This window comes from Vipera ursinii (assembly GCF_947247035.1).
Source record: "Vipera ursinii genome assembly, chromosome: 7".
Taxonomy (NCBI): Eukaryota; Metazoa; Chordata; class Lepidosauria; order Squamata; family Viperidae; genus Vipera; species Vipera ursinii.
The window spans coordinates 66304366-66322197 of NC_139521.1; the positions used below are offsets into that span (position 1 = coordinate 66304366).

Below are 17832 nucleotides of genomic sequence, written 5' to 3' on the forward strand. Positions count from 1 at the left end.
CCCATTGTTGTTCATCATTCTTGGTAAAATGCAGATATTTTAATCATGGGAGTCTTGCGTTCAAGTTCCATCTGGCTGCAGGTACTGATATAAAGTATTTCAGATGCTTCGGCTGTCTGTTTCATCCAACACATATAGATTATGAGGTAAAAATCAGATATGGACTGGTGTGGATGGTCCAGTCACCACTTAAACCACAAAGATTGCTTACTTATACGGGTAGTCCTCACTTAGTGACCACAATTGAGACTGGCATTTCTGCTCCTAAGTGGTATGGTTGCTAAGCAGGAAACCATGAAAGTGTGACAGACTTAATGACATCACTTCCCATTCAGTCATTAAGTGAACCAGCATGATCATTAAGTGAAACATAACGTGAACACGATTTGTGATTTTACCTCCTTGTTCTCCATTAACTCTATTTCTCGGAAGCCAGTTGCGAAGCAAACAAATTGCACTTGCTGCAACAGTGTTAAATGTGAAATGTTGGCTACGAACTGTTTTCTTTTACACCATCGTAACCTGAACACTGCTTAATGAGGCAGTTGTTGAGTGAGGGCTATCAGTGTCCAAATCAGTGGGAATAACCTAAGCTTAATTTCCAAGTCACTGATCTTATTTTGGTATGGATGATATTGCTCTAATACAGGCATGTCAAACTGTCGGCCCACGGGCCAGATACATCACAACGAAACTACGCCCTCCCCATTGCCGGCAATGGGGAAAAAGTCGTGATACATCACGCGACGTCGCGAGTTTGACATGCCTGCTCTAATATTATATTGCTCTGGAAAGAAAACTCAGTTGACAGAGTTTTCATAAACTGAATCAGAATAGAGCTGGAAGGGACCTTTCAGATGTCTTCTAGTCCAAAGCCCTGCTCAAGTAGGAGACCCTATACCATTTTAGACAAGTGACTGTCCAGTCTCTTCTTAAAACCTCCAGTGATGAAGCAACCCCAACTTCTAACGGCAAGCTGTTCCAGTGGTTAATTGTCCTCACAGTTAGGAAATTTCTCCTTAATTCCAGTTTGCTTCTCTCCTTGGTTAGTTTCCATCCATTGTTTCTTGTCCTGCCCTTGGGTGCTTTGGAAAATAAATTGACCCCCTCCTCTTTGTGGCAACCTCTCAAATACTGGACTACTGCTATCATGTTCCCCCCCTTAGTCCTTCTTTTCTCTAGACTAGCCAAACCCAAATCCTGCAACCGTTCTTCATATGTTTTTGCCTCCAGGCCTTTAATCATCTTAGTTGCTCTTCTTTGCACTTTTCCCAAAGCCTCAACATCTTTTTTGTAATGAATCCAGTTTGTTACCTTTCGATGACCAAAAACTGTGAGATTCTAAGAAAGCTTGGAGTGGTTGCGAAGGGGAGTGGGATGGGATTTTGCAGCAATTCTTTCCTTAACTCTTTGTCTGTTCAGATATTGACCAGTGGAATAAGGTAATTGAACAGCTGGGAACTCCCTGCCCAGAATTCATGAAGAAACTGCAGCCCACAGTGCGGAACTATGTGGAAAACCGGCCTAAATACGCTGGGCTAACTTTCCCTAAACTTTTTCCAGACTCTCTTTTTCCAGCTGATTCAGAACACAACAAACTCAAAGGTAAGAGCAACAGTGATGCGTGAAGCATGCGTGTACTACTAGGACAATGCCTACAAACTTGCCTTGCATTAGAAATGTATTTATTGTATTTACATCCAAGACTCCTGACAGGATGAAACCCACGGCAGCATATATTGGATCAGCCAGACTGTCTTCCTTCTGTTCACTGACTTGCATGTGGTACATGCCTTGCATGTGGTACATGCTTAAAGGGAAGTTTTTTGTGCAATTGTGGCTGCATCTTGGCTTTTTGATGTTCTGGGATGCTGTAACGGCATCAACAATTATGACAGATTTTCTTTTTCTAGTCTCCTCCCATTTCTTTTAGTGATATATAGGTTGGTGTGGTGTATCTACAAGGCAGGAATTATGCATACACACAAACTCATACATATACATGCATACTGGTACTGCTGGCCATAATTTCTTTCTTCTTTTTACACACCTGTCACCAGAATGGGGTCAATCATTGTGTCGTCAAATGTCACTGGCTTGATTTAAAACCAGACACTACTCTGAAATTTTGTAGATAAATTTAAATGAGTGGTGAAATGTCCTGGGAAATATAATTGTTACATGAATATATGTTTATTCATCATCTACTATTTTCTCCCCATCTGTTTTTTTACTGAAAATGTTTAATCCAAAGCTTACAATTCCTACTATCAAAGGAAGGTCAATTAGGACTGTTAAATTTAATTTCCAGGGATGGGTGGATTAACCTAGACCTTTCCAGATGGGTAGGAACTGGAAAATTCTGGGACTTGAAGTCCCAACACATTTGTTGGTACCAGTTGGAGAAGGGTGATGGAGTCTCTTTCTGGTTTGTTTTATTATGAAAAGTTGTGTTTTTACTGTAGGTGTTGTAGCTTAGGGCATTAACTAATTTTGAAATAAATACATTTGTAAATCTATTCTACTTCATTTCCATATGAAATTGCATCTAAATCTTATCTGAGCTTTAATTTTCCAGTTTAACATGGAAAAGGAGTAGAACAGATTTGTACATTTGTACAAAACACAGTAATCAGTTCATGTTAGCTATTTGGAAGGGTTTAATTGTTGAGAGGCCCCTTCAGAAACAGGGTCTAAGCTGTATCTTGCATGACTCTGAATAAGTTCACATAAAACTTTGGTAGAAATTGTGAAGGCCATTAGTCAAGTTGAACCTCTGTTAGTAAAAGATGTACCACTTTCACTTTTGGCAGATTTGATACCAGTAATTGAAAACTGCCTTGCTAACAACCATACAAGATGAGATATAGCCATTATCTGCAGAGATTTGAATAGAGATGATTTAAATATAAATGAAACCTGTGATTGTCTTCAACAGGAAAATAAACTTCCCAAGAAAACATAAGATAGATGGGAAATGTTTTCATTTACAGCTCTGGAATCTACCAACATAAATGTGTATCAGTTTTGCTGATGCTGCCTGCAGTGGCAATGCACAATGTTTGTTAATCCACTACAATTTGCATGTCATTTATTTACACATATATTTATTTCCCTCTTGATTCCTTCCTCATCCAGTTTCACTCCTGTGGTGAAAAAGAAAAGGAGGAGGGATTTAACAGGGGATTTAAAGCATATGCAGAAAAAAAAGATGTGTTTTCTTTTGTTGCCTTCTTGAATTAAACCTGTAAATATGTTTGTACGTGTGTGAATTCTTCCTCTAGTGTCAAAAAATGCTCCATCTCTGATAATGATATGACCCAGGAACAATAAAGAAAAATATAATTCAAAAAAACTATTCCAATGAATACTTAAACCTTTGTTTGACTATGGTTGTTTAAATGATGCTATCTATCCCATGCAGTTTGGCCTATGCAGGAATGCCCATGTTCCTTACAATTGTGTAATTCCTCTGATGCATTGTAATCTAAATTTTAGAGCAGAAAAAGGTCAGAACAATTTACCATGCTTGGACTGAATCAGTCAGTCTGTCTGTCTGTCTGTCTGTCTGTCTGTCTGTCTGTCTATCTATCTATCTATCTATCTATCTATCTATCTATCTATCTATCTATCTATCTATCTATCTATCTATATCTATCTATCTATCTATCTATCTATCATCTGTCTGTCTGTCTGTCTGTCTGTCTGTCTGTCTATCTATCTATCTATCTATCTATCATCTGTCTGTCTGTCTGTCTGTCTGTCTGTCTGTCTGTCTGTCTGTCTGTCTATCTATCTATCTATCTATCTATCTATCTATCTATCTATCTATCTATCTATCTATCTATCTAACTATCTATGCTCTTAAACGGTGAACCAACTTACCTAGTTCTATTAGTTCTTTCTTAGCACATCCGAATTATTTTGAAATCTGAACTAGTGGACCCATCAGGGAAATTTGGGAAGAAATACAATAGCATTCCTGAATGTGTGTACATGTGTGTGTGTGTAATTTTATATAAATAATAATTAAGGATTTTAGATATCTATTGTTTTAGCTTTCTTATCTTCTACTCAGAGCCACTTTGTGAGATGGACAGCTATATAAATCAGATAAATAGGCACACACACACACACACACAAATAAACCTGCATATTTTAGTTAAAAGAGCATGCAAAGTGCATTAAGAAAAATGTATATTAGATAACACTGTATGCGAATACACGCATATTGTATGCAACTGTTGAAAAATAAAAATTCCAAACTGGTGTAGAAAAAAAAAGAAATGAATTAAACAAAATAGGAAATGGAAAAAAGAGAGGAAAATGACCTTTGTTTCTAAGTCAGATATTCTAAAACATTAATTTTATAAACAGCTTCAACTTAAAACTGCTAGCTCTGGTTTTCAAAAGATCTAACAGAATCATCTATTAATTTTCTTGTTCTTTAGCAAAAGTGAGTTCTTCAGAACATCTTCAGTATTGAAGCCATATCAAACCGTCAGGAACTTAAGAGTCATGCATTGGTCTGACTACACTGAATATGGCATTGTAAGTCATATTTCCATCCATTCCTTCCTGTACTGATGCATTTTCTGTTTTCATTGCTCCAGCTAGCCAAGCTCGGGACCTTTTATCAAAGATGCTAGTGATTGACCCAGCCAAACGGATATCAGTGGATGAAGCCTTACAGCATCCGTACATCAATGTCTGGTATGACCCAGCAGAGGTGGAGGCGGTAAGTAGACCATTAGATTTGAAATTAGAATTTTGAATGTTTTAGTACTAACTTTCCTTGAACCCTCTTTTTATTTGTTTTCTTTTTTTATCATTGTGGTGTTTAGCACAACCAGCGCTTTTCAGTTGTTCCCTAAACCACTTGTTAATCAGTGTCACATAGTATATTTTATTATAAAACGTTGGTCCTCTTCTTCCCATTACTTAAAAAAAGAAAAGTCTTAAAGTGGCATACGGTGTACTCTTTCTGTTCTAAAGCACTAATTTAAGCAAATCTTAGTACCAGCCTAGAGGTTGTGCAACAGCTGGCATGTCAGGAAGTAGGATCCTCAGTGGCAGAGGTGGGCAATCAGGATTTTAGACTCTGGACCACTTACTTTGTAGCTCTTAGAGTTTACCCCAGGACTGCATCATTATATAATTGCCAATAAATAGTGGCATTACTTTATGCCACTTTTAGGATGAGAAACAGAAGGAGCATCACAAGACTCAAAAAGATTTAGTAGTTTAAAAAATGAAGAGCAGGGGACCTTTTCCTCCCAATGTATGAAAAATGCTCAAAAACTCCTCCTTTCAATGACTTAGCTCCTGGGTACATTAAGACTGTCTCCTTCATGTAGAGCCAGCTGTCTAGTCTATACATAACTGAGTAGATATGTTCGGAGTATCCCCTAGGTAAGGTTTTGAGGACAGGAAACAAGATTGTCAATAACATTTTCATCCTGGAATTCAATTCAATAGTTTTATTTCTGGAGCTTCTTACAGTAAGTGAGAAAGTGATGAAGACTGAGCTAATTTGCTGGGCTTTAACTCAGAGACTTGCTAGTACTAAATGCTGGTTGAGCAGCGGGTGGTTTCAATTTACTTTATGGATTGGTTGTGTAATGCACACACCGTAAACTATAATGTGCTATAGTGCTGAAGTCTGAATCTATAAGAAGAATAAAATAAAGAAAATAATAACACTATTATCTTCTCATTGGGTGTTTGGCTGTCAGAATGAGAATAAAAGCTTGGGTTTGTCTACTGAAACCTAGGAGAATTCAAGTTCGTTCTCTGAGTTTCTGGGTTGGTTTCAGAACGTTTCATTATAAACAGAACACTGACACTGACATCCCCTAAACCTGTGGTGGCGAACCTATGGCACGTGTGCCACAGGTGGCACACAGAGCCCTCTCTGTGGGCACCCACGCCGTCGCCCCAGTCCTAGGTCTTCAGCTGGGTTTTATAAAACCTTTTCGCTTTAGGCCTCCGCTGCCGTGTGCAAAAAAAAAAAAGGTTCAATCAATCAATTTCAACTTCTTGCAGGAAAAAAAAAAGATCTCGCAAAGTTGGAATTGATTGAACTTTTTAGTCCCACCCAGTCTGCCGTTACCATGGCAGCCATGCACACCCAATGGGCCACGCCTACTTAATGGGCCACACCCACCCAATGGGCCATGCCCACCCAGCACCCGACGATATGTAAGTGGGTGTTGGGTTTCAGTTTGGGCACTCGGTCTCTAAAAGGATCGCCATCACTGCCCTAAACTCTGCTGAAGATGTTACCTATCCTGGTAATGAAACATTCAGAAACCAACCCAGAAGTTCGGATATCAAACCTTCGCCCTCATGCTACAACCGAGCTACAGATTTTCACCATTATTGCAAAGTTTACTATCCTGATCAGTTGATCAGATTTTAACCAGGCATCTCTTACATTAGCCTCTGCATTTCGGTACTCCTGAGGGAGGAGTCCACCAAGACTTTCATTCCATGGCTTGAATTATCGTACAATCACATGTCCCAAAGTCCTATAGAACTCACATATTAATGGAAGCCAGTCATAGTCATACCAAGTCAAAGTCTACAAACCCTCTTCCCTGACATTTAAGAGATTGGGTTCCATGAGGAGCAAACAAAAGCAAGGCTCCTCTGCTTGTCAATACGTGGCATGCAGCTATGACATTTGCTAGGTTTCAGGTGGCCTCTGAGAAGTATAATGGGACAACTATATTGCATCTTGGATTTGTCCCAGCTGTTCTTCATCTCTGTCCAAATCAGGCACCCAGCACAGCTGTGTCTCAGCCTGAGCACGGGTAGAGGGGCCAGGCTCGTCGTCTAACTATAAGTCTTGGAGCTCCTCAAAGCCTTCCTCTGACTCTAATGTCACTACAGGCCCCTCCTCCTCATCTGATTCCTCAGACTCAGCTGCGGGAGAGGAATCACAACACTCAGATAGTTTCAGGTTGTTTCCACTTCAAGGAATGAAACACCTCAGCATGAAAGAGACTAAAGGAGTGGTAGAAGATGGGAGATAATGTTACATGTAGATGCAGAGATATCCCCCAATTGCCTAAAGGAATGCCAACCTGGGGGAGGAGGAAGGACTTAAGTGAGAGGTAGTATCTTCAAGCCTATTTTGTCGTCCCCCCCCCCCCGCTTCTCCTTTTTCTTCTTCTTTTCATAAACGACTCCTTAGAGTGGCTTTAAAACATAAAGGCAATCCCCGCTACAGTATTGGGCTTACAAACTACAAGACAAAGTACACATGGAAACGGTATTGAGGAACAAAAAGATCTAAATAATCACAGAAATTATTTATAAAATGCTTACCCTGGTCAACTGGAATAAAAATGGTTCAAGCAGAGCAAGAATCCAAATTTACTACACTCTGAGCTTAACTGATAGAAGGACATGCCTAAGGGACAAGTTGATAGCTGATGGACGGAGATGCCTCAGAGAGACAGTTTCTCATTATCACTGGTCGTGATCCTGCTTCCCCTTGACCCTCCCTGCAGTCCAGAGGAATTGGATGTCAGATCACTTGCCTGAATTATTCTAAGGATATGCCCATGTGATGGAATGTAAAAAATGTTCAACTTGTAAGGTTAAAGGAAAGATTAAATGGGTAATCTGATTCCTACAGCAAGGTGGTAGAAGATTCTTTATCCATAATGTATCTAGTAGGAATGGGAATCAGCACGTTCCTTCTTCTGTGTTAAAAACTATTTAAGCATCATTAACTCTTTTTCCCTGGTGGGGGGAAAGATCAGGGGTTAGTTCCCAGTTACAGGAGATGCAATGAATCACAAGAAGCCTCTTAAGATCCCCTGCAGAGAATCTTATAATCTTCCTCAGTGTTTGTGTTGCAGTGGAAATGAATTCATTAGTATTTATATGATGCTTAATTGCCATTTGTGATGAGGCGTGGTATAGAAAGATGGGTATAGACTGCAAATGTGTTTTGACAATGAGACCCAGGACTGCGGAGTTGAGTTGTATGCATGTGTGCATGAATGCATGGGAGCACCTCTAACAATTTATTTTAGCATGTTGTAGTAGAGTAGGGACACAGTGGCTCAGTGGGTTAGGATGCTGATCTTGTTGATCAGAAGGTCAGCAGTTTGGCGGGTCAAATCCCGAGTGCCCACATAACAGAGTGAGTGCCTGTTACTCGTCCCAGCTTCTGCCAACCTAGCAGTTCGAAAGCATGTAAAAATACAAGTAGAAAAATAAGGACCACTACGGTGGGAAGGTAACAGCGTTCTGTGCGCCTTTGGTATCTAGTCATGCCGGCCACATGACCACAGAGATGTCCTCGGACAAGCGCTGTCTCTTCGGCTTTGAAACGGAAATGAGCACCGGCCCCTAGAATTGGAAACGACTAGCACGCATGTGCGGGGGAACATTTACCTTTAGTAGAGTAATTCAATTTCCTATTTTCTAAGGCTTGCAACATTGTCTTCTTCCCACTATCTTTCCTGTAGTTTCTGAAGGCCTTCCTAAGTATTCCACAAACGTTGAAAACTTAATAAAAATAAATAACAGTTTCTTGCAATTTTGAGTTGGAAAACACAAGAACCTCTCTGAAAATCTCTCAAAAATAAGTGGATTTTTTTTTTGTTCCAGCAGATTGTTTGACATGAGCAAATCCTTAAGGTTCTCTCCATTAGATTTGCTAAGAGATTGGAACTTGCTCCTTAACCTTTTATTTATCTATATCTGAAGTTTAATCTTATTTTTTTTTGGACTGGGGAGGGGGGGGACAGGGGGAAGTTGGAGGTAAATCAGTCACAAGAAAGTTGACATTTAATTACTTGCTTGCTTCCCAGCTTTTCCTGTTCTCCAAACTCCCTAATCTGAATCCATCTTCTTTTAAGTCTCTTCTGTGTTTTTGATAAGGGAGATGTGCCCATTTTTATTTTATTATAAGAGTTGCAGATGTTGTATAGCAATAATAGTACAAAGGAAATGGGGGGGGGAAACCATATCAAACACCTTCGCTTGAGATAGAACTGAAAGGTAAGAAATATATAACTTTGCAAACAAAAGCAATGTTAAGCCAATTTAAAACCCTGGGTACATGGGAGTTCCTACTCTTGCATCAAAGAGATGATAATGTTGATACAAGATGCTAAGACTTTGGGTGCCTTCAAAGAAGTGGCTGTTTCCTTTGCGGTTTTAAACTTAAATGTGCTTTGAACATTAGTAGCTCGGGATGATAGTTGGGCTTTTGCTTTGATCTCTTAGCTTGAGAATTTGGCTGCAAACGTTTCGTCTCCATTTGGGGAGACATCTTCAGTGCACTTTGAATTCACTGCATTTTAAACTTACCCTGATATTCAGAGAACGTTCTTAGCTGGATATTTTAAACTTAAAGACAGGATAGCATAGTAGAAACTCTGCTTTTAAGAATTTGGAGCCCAAGTTATTAAGGTTTTAGAGATAAGCATCAGCATTTCATCTCAGTAGGTAACACCACCTCAGCAGAATTTGCCTGGCCTAGTAGCCCTGGTCCTGTTTAATATGTAGATGGTAGCCCTCCAGGTAACAGCAAGGCTGTAGATTAGACTGGGAAAACATTCCAGAAGACAAGGGCAAACCATATCTGTATTGCTGCTAAGAAAACTACATTGATGTGCTTTTGAAGCCACCAGGATGTACATTTCAGTTGATAGAGACTTTAACACTTTGGTTAGGGCTGGGAATAATGAGTAGTTAGACAAAGGAAAGTCATTCTGTACAAATTGGTGTAATGTGGCTCCACCTAGCTGAATCATTCAAAACTCTAGCAGTCAAATTTGAGCATATTACAGCTTTTGCAGCACGTGCAAGGTCAGTAGTCCCTTTGTGTGCTGGTGCTTCATAACTCTGTAAGCTATAAAGACTTGAAGATTTCTTCCTTAGATGAGAAAAAAAAAGCTTGAATGTTGGTTTGATTTATTGTAGCTGTTCTCACAGTTTTAGTTTTAGTTTTGGTTTAATGCGTTCTCTTTGTCTATCAGTGATTATTAGAAACAGCTAAATCAAGCGATAGTCTTCATGCAAATCTGTCATCTTAAACCTTCCATTTCTTGATGCTATTTCCCACAGTGCCTGTCTAGGGTGGGTCTACCATTCTTTAACAATCAGCAGGGATGCGAGTAAGATGGCTTAGATAAAATAGTTGTGATGGTAAGGGTGAGAGAGCACATGGCTGGAGAGCACTGTCTTCTCCTACAACAGGAGAATCTATAGCTGGGCTGTAAAAATCTGCGTGCCCACTAGAGAGCAGCAGATATTTTCAATCTCTTGCCCTCTTCTCTTTGCTGTCATCTAGTGTTTGTCTGTATTTGCACAGCCCAAATATTTTTCATCTACCAAGCAAGCTGTGTAGGGACCAAAACCCAAGATAGACAATGTTACGATATTCTCTTTCCTCCATTCCAGTTTCTGATATTCCTTTCCATCCACTCATTGTCTTCCCCCTCCCCAAGAAGCAATTAGTCTGGAAAAAAATCCAATTTTGTCTGGATCAAAATACTTCTTCTTTCCAGGCTAATAGACATATTGGTGTGACACCTGTGTCCTTTTAAAGCTTCCTTCTTATTTACCATCAAGCTACACTGGAAGGAATTTGGTTTGATCCAATTACTTGTAAAAAGTAGCATGCGTGAACCCATGAAGACAGACAACCTTTGTACAAATACTCACTCCAAAGTGCTATGATGAATGTGGAAGTTGCTATAATAAATCTGGAATAGAAGCCACTAATAACAGCTGTGCAACTAGAATGATGTCTAAACCTTACTCAAGTTACCATTGTATCTGTTGGAGTCACTGAAACTTTGTTGGTGAAGAATATTTCTTACAAAGTATTTTTTTACTCACATTTTTCTAGTTGCATCAAAGTTATTTCTACTTGTTCCTTGGGAACCAAGACTAAGTGGTATTGTCTGTCAAGGTCTGACATTTTGACTCCTAGTATTGAAGTTATAACTAACAGTAATGATTATAAGATCAGGGACCAACAACATTTAAAAATATGAAACACAAAGGGGTGAGATTAAATACTAAGATATCATACATACATATACATACACAAACATATACATACATACAAACATGTGCTTGCATGCATGCAAGTTACTATTAAAACTCTCCCCTCTATTCTTACTTTTGTGTATACCTGCTATGTTAGTATTTAATCTTACCCTTTGATTTTATTTTTGTGTTGCATATTTTTAATTGTTGCTGGTCCATGACCGAATATATACAACAAATATAATATAAAATGTAACATATACTACTATAATTGTATATTCATTAACAGTACATTTATATATCTAAAGTATTACAATTTACCAAATAAAAGTATACATCACCTAAAAAAAAGATAACTAACATATAATGAACTTGAAGTGGTGAATAAAAGAGGTTATTCCTGTGACCCATTATGCCTTATTTTCACCACGTCAACACAGAATTTGGCTATTGCAGAAATGATGAATTATTTTGAATCTTCTAGGAGTTGATTCATATAGAAATAGTCTGACCTTCCTGGGAATTTACCTATTAGGGGCACGTGTAGGCTGACCTGATATCTCCATGGAATTTGCAAGTAATAGTATGTGAGAAATGGATTCTATTTCCTTGTCACCACCTGGGCAGATACGCTGAGTTAATGGGATTTTGGAATATCTGCCTTGCAGCATTGTGATGATAAGATATTATGTCTGACTTTGAAAAATGTTATCTTCAGCCTGAGGAAAGTTAGATTTTGTAAGTATTTTGTTGGTTCCCAAGTGCCCTTGTTTATCCAATGTTTGCCATGTTGAGGCAACCTATTTCTTATTCTTTGGGTGAGCAGTTGTTTGGCTTGGTCATACCCTACAGAAAGAAGGAATCATGTGGAAAATTAAGAATTGTGTAGAAACCTCTGCTCCATGGCTGTTCTGGGAAGAAGGAAGATTATCCATTAAAACTAGAGGGGTCAATCTGAGCAAAAAGAATCGGGTTTTCAGCCAGTAATTTATCTTCATCCTCCAGGTCCTTTCCGAGGTTGTGGGTATTCCTCTTCTGAAGCCTTAACTGGCCATTTGCTGTTCCTCTTAGTGCAGTGAGGATTAATCTCCAGAATGTTGTTTGCATCCTTCCTCACACACTGTAAATTCCCACTTGTGGACCAATAAAGGATTTGAGCCAAAGACTTGGCCTCAAAAAGTTTTAATATTTCAGGAATTAATTATCTCCTTCCACCCCGTAAGGCACCCTGTGCTACTTATCTGGGACTCCGCTTAATGACCTGTGAGATCACTGAACAACTGCAATCTGGAGCGTCAGGATTGCAATTATTGATATTACAGTGATGTAATGTCTCGCTTAATGACTGTCTCATTCAACAGGTGAGATTCCAGTCCCAAGTGTGGTTGTAAATTGAGAATTATCTGTAATCCAAATGCATTAAGGGAGCAGCAAGTTAACAGAAGGACAAAGATTTGATTTCAAATATTTTGTGTCCATATATCTGATTTGGACACAAAACCATCAGAATAAGTTCTTATCCATAAATATTAGAAAGAGGAACAGGAGCGCTAAAAATATAAACCAGTATTAGAGGAAATGCTATGGTTTTGTATCAAGAGCTTATCCTAGAGGCAGTGCCCCTATTCTTGGGATTTACTGTATCAATCATGGAAGTGAAAAAGTGGTAGGCTAGTTGGCATCCCATTTAAGAAACAGAGCCTTTATCCAGCTAAAATTTCTTTTTATGCATCCATTAGAATTTTACGATCTTTTCACAGCCTGTAGAAGAGCAGTAAAATTAAGATGTCTCATTCGAAAGGCAGTGAGAATAACAAGGTAGGGAAATAGAAGGGTGACAAGACCCTTATACTTTTGACAGCTTTAAAACATGTAGACTCTGGTGGCTTTTCTTTAAATGCCAGGTGATCACCTATTGCTAAGATAAATTATTACTCAGGATGACTGAAGCATAGGTCAAAGTCAGGATTTTGTCTTTAGAGAGTGATTTGTAAGAAGGTACAAGCCAACTCTAAGCTGCCGTTGCATCTGGCTATTTAAGAATAGATTGGCTTCTGACTTAGCAATGATCGATGTGCTCTCCTAGAAAGCCTTGGCCATCTTATAAAATAACTATTAAGCTTTTTTGATTTGGACAAGGTGAAGTTTTTCTATACTTGGTCTTATAGCCCTCTTATGTTTTTATACCATTTGCAGGGTATCATTTGTCAGTATTATTCAGATTGCGTAACTCAAGAATGCTTTGGGCAGTTTTCCTGAATAGAGACTTTATTTATTTCCATAGAGATGAAATAAAAGTCAAACGTTTGGAAAATAATTATATATATATATTAAAATGTGTACTAACGCGAACAAATGCCAACCTGACTTCTCAACTGGTCAGATTTGTTCTGACTCCCTTTTATAAAGGCAAAAATGAGTTACCCTCAGTGCAAGAAGATTTTAAGGAGCATTTAAGTGACAGTGTGATTTTTAAAAGATACCAGAATAGATCTAAGCTAGCGGGGGGTTCTTCCTAATTATTCTGGAGGTACCCATAGAATAGAATATTTGGGTAACCTGGTTGGGCAATAAAACATCTGCAAGAAAAGAATCCAGTCCTGAAGAGCACCAAATACCCCACATTCAGGAGGTGGTTAGTAGATTAGCAGAAGGTCCCACCTCTACCCGGTTTACATATTCATCCTTTTTGAATCCAGTTTGTTGTTAATTTTAATGTTTAACATTTAATGTTCAATGTCTATAATGTTTTTAACATTCTCATTGTTTTATATTGTTATTTTATGACTTAAGCTGCCCGAGTTGCTTGATAATAAAATAAGTGAAGAGTGGAGTGGGATGGTGTTGTGTAGTGAGTTCTTTGTTGGCAATAAGTGAGATGAGAGGTTGCAAACAGGAACATTGCTTTATTGAGGCAAACAGGAACAGAACTGAAACAGAGGCTTCTGCACAGCTACTTATATGGTTGGCCACTAGGCGGCGGCCAATAGGTTTAAAGGAACTCATTCCCACCCTAAATCATCCAGTGATCTTCTTGGAGACAGCAAGTCTGGCTAGTCAGTGACCATTACACAGACACCCCAATTGAGCAACCTTAAACAGCATTCAAACAGACACGTGAAACAGTTCAAATGAAATCCCAATACATTACAGATGGGACGGAATGAAATAGAAATAATAGAAGAAATAGAAATAGAGTAGAGTAGAGAATATGGAATGGAGTATAGAGTAGAGTAGAGTAGAGTAGAGAATATGGAATGGAGTGGAATAGAATAGAGTAGAGTAGAGAATATGGAGTGGAGTGGAGTGGAATAGAGTAGAGTAGAGTAGAGAATATGGAATGGAGTAGAATGGAGTAAAGTAGAGTAGAAAATATGGAATGGAATGGAATAGAGTAGAGTAGAGAAAGTGGAGTGGAATGGAAAGGAATAGAATAGAATAGAATAGAATAGAATAGAATAGAATAGAATAGAATAGAATAGAATAGAATAGAATAGAATAGAATAGAATAGAATAATATAGAATATGGAATGGAATAGAATGCAATATAGAATATGGAATGGAATGGAATAGAATAGAATAGAATAGAATAGAATAGAATAGAATAGAATAGAATAGAATAGAATAGAATAGAATAGCTTTATTTGGTCAAGTATGATTAGACAAACGGGAGGCATATGCAAATAAAATAAAATGTAATATGATGTTTATTACATTGTCCTACTCATATACTATGTGCATGTGGCCAAATGTGGACTAAATAAAGCCTTAAAACTTACTTTCTCCTTATTGCCTTAATTTGTTTGGCTTATGTGTCAGTCTCTAGTGGGGAGATGCCCATTTTGGGAAAGTTAAACTAGATGCATGACAAATATATTCAAGCAACCCATGCAAATAATGGTGAATACCTTGCAGGGTTAAAGTATCAATATCAGCCCTTTAAAAATGCACTGGTTATTTTCATTTCAGTCTGTTTACTGACAAAAAGTGTTCTTTGAGGAGTAATGAAGAAGACAGGGGTTGTATGGCTGTGCGTGGATATAATTCAGGCATTGTGATTTTAAATGCTTGTTCAGCCATGAAATGCACTGGGTGGCTTCGGGCCAGCCATTGTCTCCTCAAATAATTCCTGTTACATAGTGATTGCTCTAGGACCTTTTTCAATTTTTCTTTTTCTTTTTCTGCTTTTTTAAAAGCCAGCACAAGCCCAGTTCTGACTTTCAAAGCACCTTTTTTAAGGTTTTGCTTTGACTGGTGATCAGGCTGAGTCATTTTCCTATTTGAGAAAAGACAGGACAGTGGAGAAATGGGTCAGCTGGTTGTCTTAACCAAAATGATTTCATACAGATAGTGCCATTCCATCCCTTATACGTTTTTTATGGGCCAGAAAAGTATACCATTCATCTTGTTCTGTAAAATTATACATTCCTTCTTGCGTGCATCTGCATTTAATCTTTTTTTATCTGATATCTTTTATTATTAGCAGCCCCTAGACATTTCTTTGGTCAAATTGAACAGCCTCCTCCTCCTCCTCCTCCTCCCCCTCCCTTTCCTCCTCCCCCTCCTCCATTTGAGAAAGCATTTTACTATTGGTCAGCTGGAGGGGAAAGCAAATAATAAAAATTATCAGATTCTGTAGACATCTTTAGCTATGTACTTAAAATTAAATGGCTCCATATTAGAGATCTGATGTTATCGAAGTTCTCATTCAACTTTAATTGCATTCTATTTGTATGTTATTTTTGGCTTTATGCCCTCCGCAACAATTTTTTTTGATGAATTGCTCTGTTATCTCTGTGACCAAACCTTCTTCTCTAAAAGTGTATTAGGTTGCTTGTTGCTTCTTCTCACTGTTCCCTTGCCTTCTTGCAGAAGAGTACTATTTTAAATTTTAAAAAGCCAATAAAATCATGAAGGAAAAACCAGTAAAAGCAAACTTTGGACTCTTAAAGGGAAGCAGAACTATTTATTTCACCATTCTATGGCAGAGATGGCAAGAAAGAAGCTATTAGTTAAAGTTGCATGGTATCCTTGTAGATAAGGATGTTTCCATATACAAGTAGTTCTCGACTCATAGCAGCTCATTTAGTATTCAAGTTACAACGGTGCTGAAAAAAAGTGACTTATCACCGTTTTTCACACTTATGACCGCTGCAGCATTCTCATGGTCATGTGATCAAAATCAAAATTCAGATGTTTGGGAACTGACTCATACTTACGATGGTTGCAGTGCCTTGGGGCCATGTGTTCAGATTCTGTGACCTTCTTACAAGCAAAGTACAACCAGATTCACTTAGCCTTGTGACTAACTTAACAACTGTAGTCATTTACTTAATAAGTGTGGCAAGAAAGGTCGTAAAATGGGACAAAAATTCACTTAGCAACAGAAAGTTTGGACTCAATTGTAGTTGTAAGTCGAGGACTACCTGTATGTTATATAAGATCTTGGTTCTAGACTGAATCATTGCTTGATAATGTAGCACAATAGGAAGTAATGTGTTTAATCATTTTAATACTTTTACCAAGTGAATATGGGAAAACAGTGACTCATCTAATGCGTTAACAATTGGGATCTATTTTGGCAGCATAGAAGAAAGCTCATGGGTCACAGGGACTGTCATTTCATTGTATACCTATTCTTAAGATCAGATATGAACTCCTTAAAAATATCTACATATGTCTCTTATGTGGCATCTCTCCATTGCTTTGACAAACATACAATAGACATCTCTATTTACAACAAATAACCTGTAAAGATGCTGAAAAACATGCCTACTTATCTTGAGAAGCAATTATCTGTAAATTCTGCAACATACTTGCCCTTTTTATTACTCATTATATAGATGTATTTAGTCTCTGCAATGTTGAGAGGATCTCAAATTCCAGATGAAGGGAACTGGTCAAGCTAGAAGTCCACACTGTCTCAAGGCTTTTCCTTTTTATTTCCTTGGCAACAGTAACCATGGTTACCTGCATCTGTTTGAAGATGTAAGGGGCAAGCAAGTTCAAAAGCAGCAACCAAACCCATGAATTAATATAATTATTTTATAGTCGGTTCTTTGGTTTATTAACAAAATTGTTTGGAACCAATCTGATTTTAAAAAGGGTAAGATGAAATTAAGCGAGGAACAAGTTTTTAAAGGAAAAATACAAATTAGCAACCTTTTGAAGTTGCAAGAGTACTGAAGGTCTTCACCCTTATGACCACCACAGGTCAAAAATTCAGGTGCTTGGCAACCGGCATGCATTTACAACAATTGCTATTAATTGTTGAGATGACTGATGGTTAAGATGGTTCATTTAACAACTGCAGCGATGTGCTTCACAACTGCTTAAAAATTGTAGCAAAAAGAGTCATAAAATTGGTGTGACGAGTGGTAAGGTAGTCCTCAGTATACAATGACCATTGAGCCCAAAATTTCTGTTGCTAAACAAGGCGGTTGTTAAGTGAGTTTCGCCCCATTTTATGACCTTTTGTCACAGTTGTTAAATAACTCGTTGCAATTGTTAGGCGAATCATGAGATCGTTAGCTGAACCTGGCTTCCCCCATTAACTTTGCTTGTCGGAAGCTGGCTGGGAAAGTTACCGATGATGATTACATGACCCTGGGACAGTGCAACCGTCACAAATACCTGCCAGTTAGCAACTTAGTGAATTTTGATCATGTGACCGTGGGGATGCTGCAACAGTTGTAACTGTGAAAAAGGTCACAGGTCACTTTCTTCAGTGCCATTGTAACTTCAGTCGCTAAATGAATGGTTGTAAGTCGAGGATTACTTGATTTCCAATTATGATTAAACCCCTGGTTG

General features: G+C 38.3%; 1 protein-coding gene across 3 annotated transcripts in view; it reads left to right on the top strand.

Moving 5' to 3' along the window:
• The window catches only part of MAPK10 (mitogen-activated protein kinase 10), a gene marked incomplete at both ends in the record, with an annotated part of 110504 nt that overhangs the window by 80924 nt on the left and 11748 nt on the right, over window positions 1-17832 (top strand). For 2 of the 3 annotated variants that reach the window (XM_083367565.1, XM_083367566.1), the window contains 2 exons: window positions 1423-1605; window positions 4614-4738. In XM_083367565.1, the coding sequence (XP_083223691.1) occupies window positions 1423-1605; window positions 4614-4738 (308 nt within the window). The remainder of the gene's footprint in view (window positions 1-1422; window positions 1606-4613; window positions 4739-17832) is intronic. The other variant, XM_083367567.1, reaches the window with a different exon arrangement.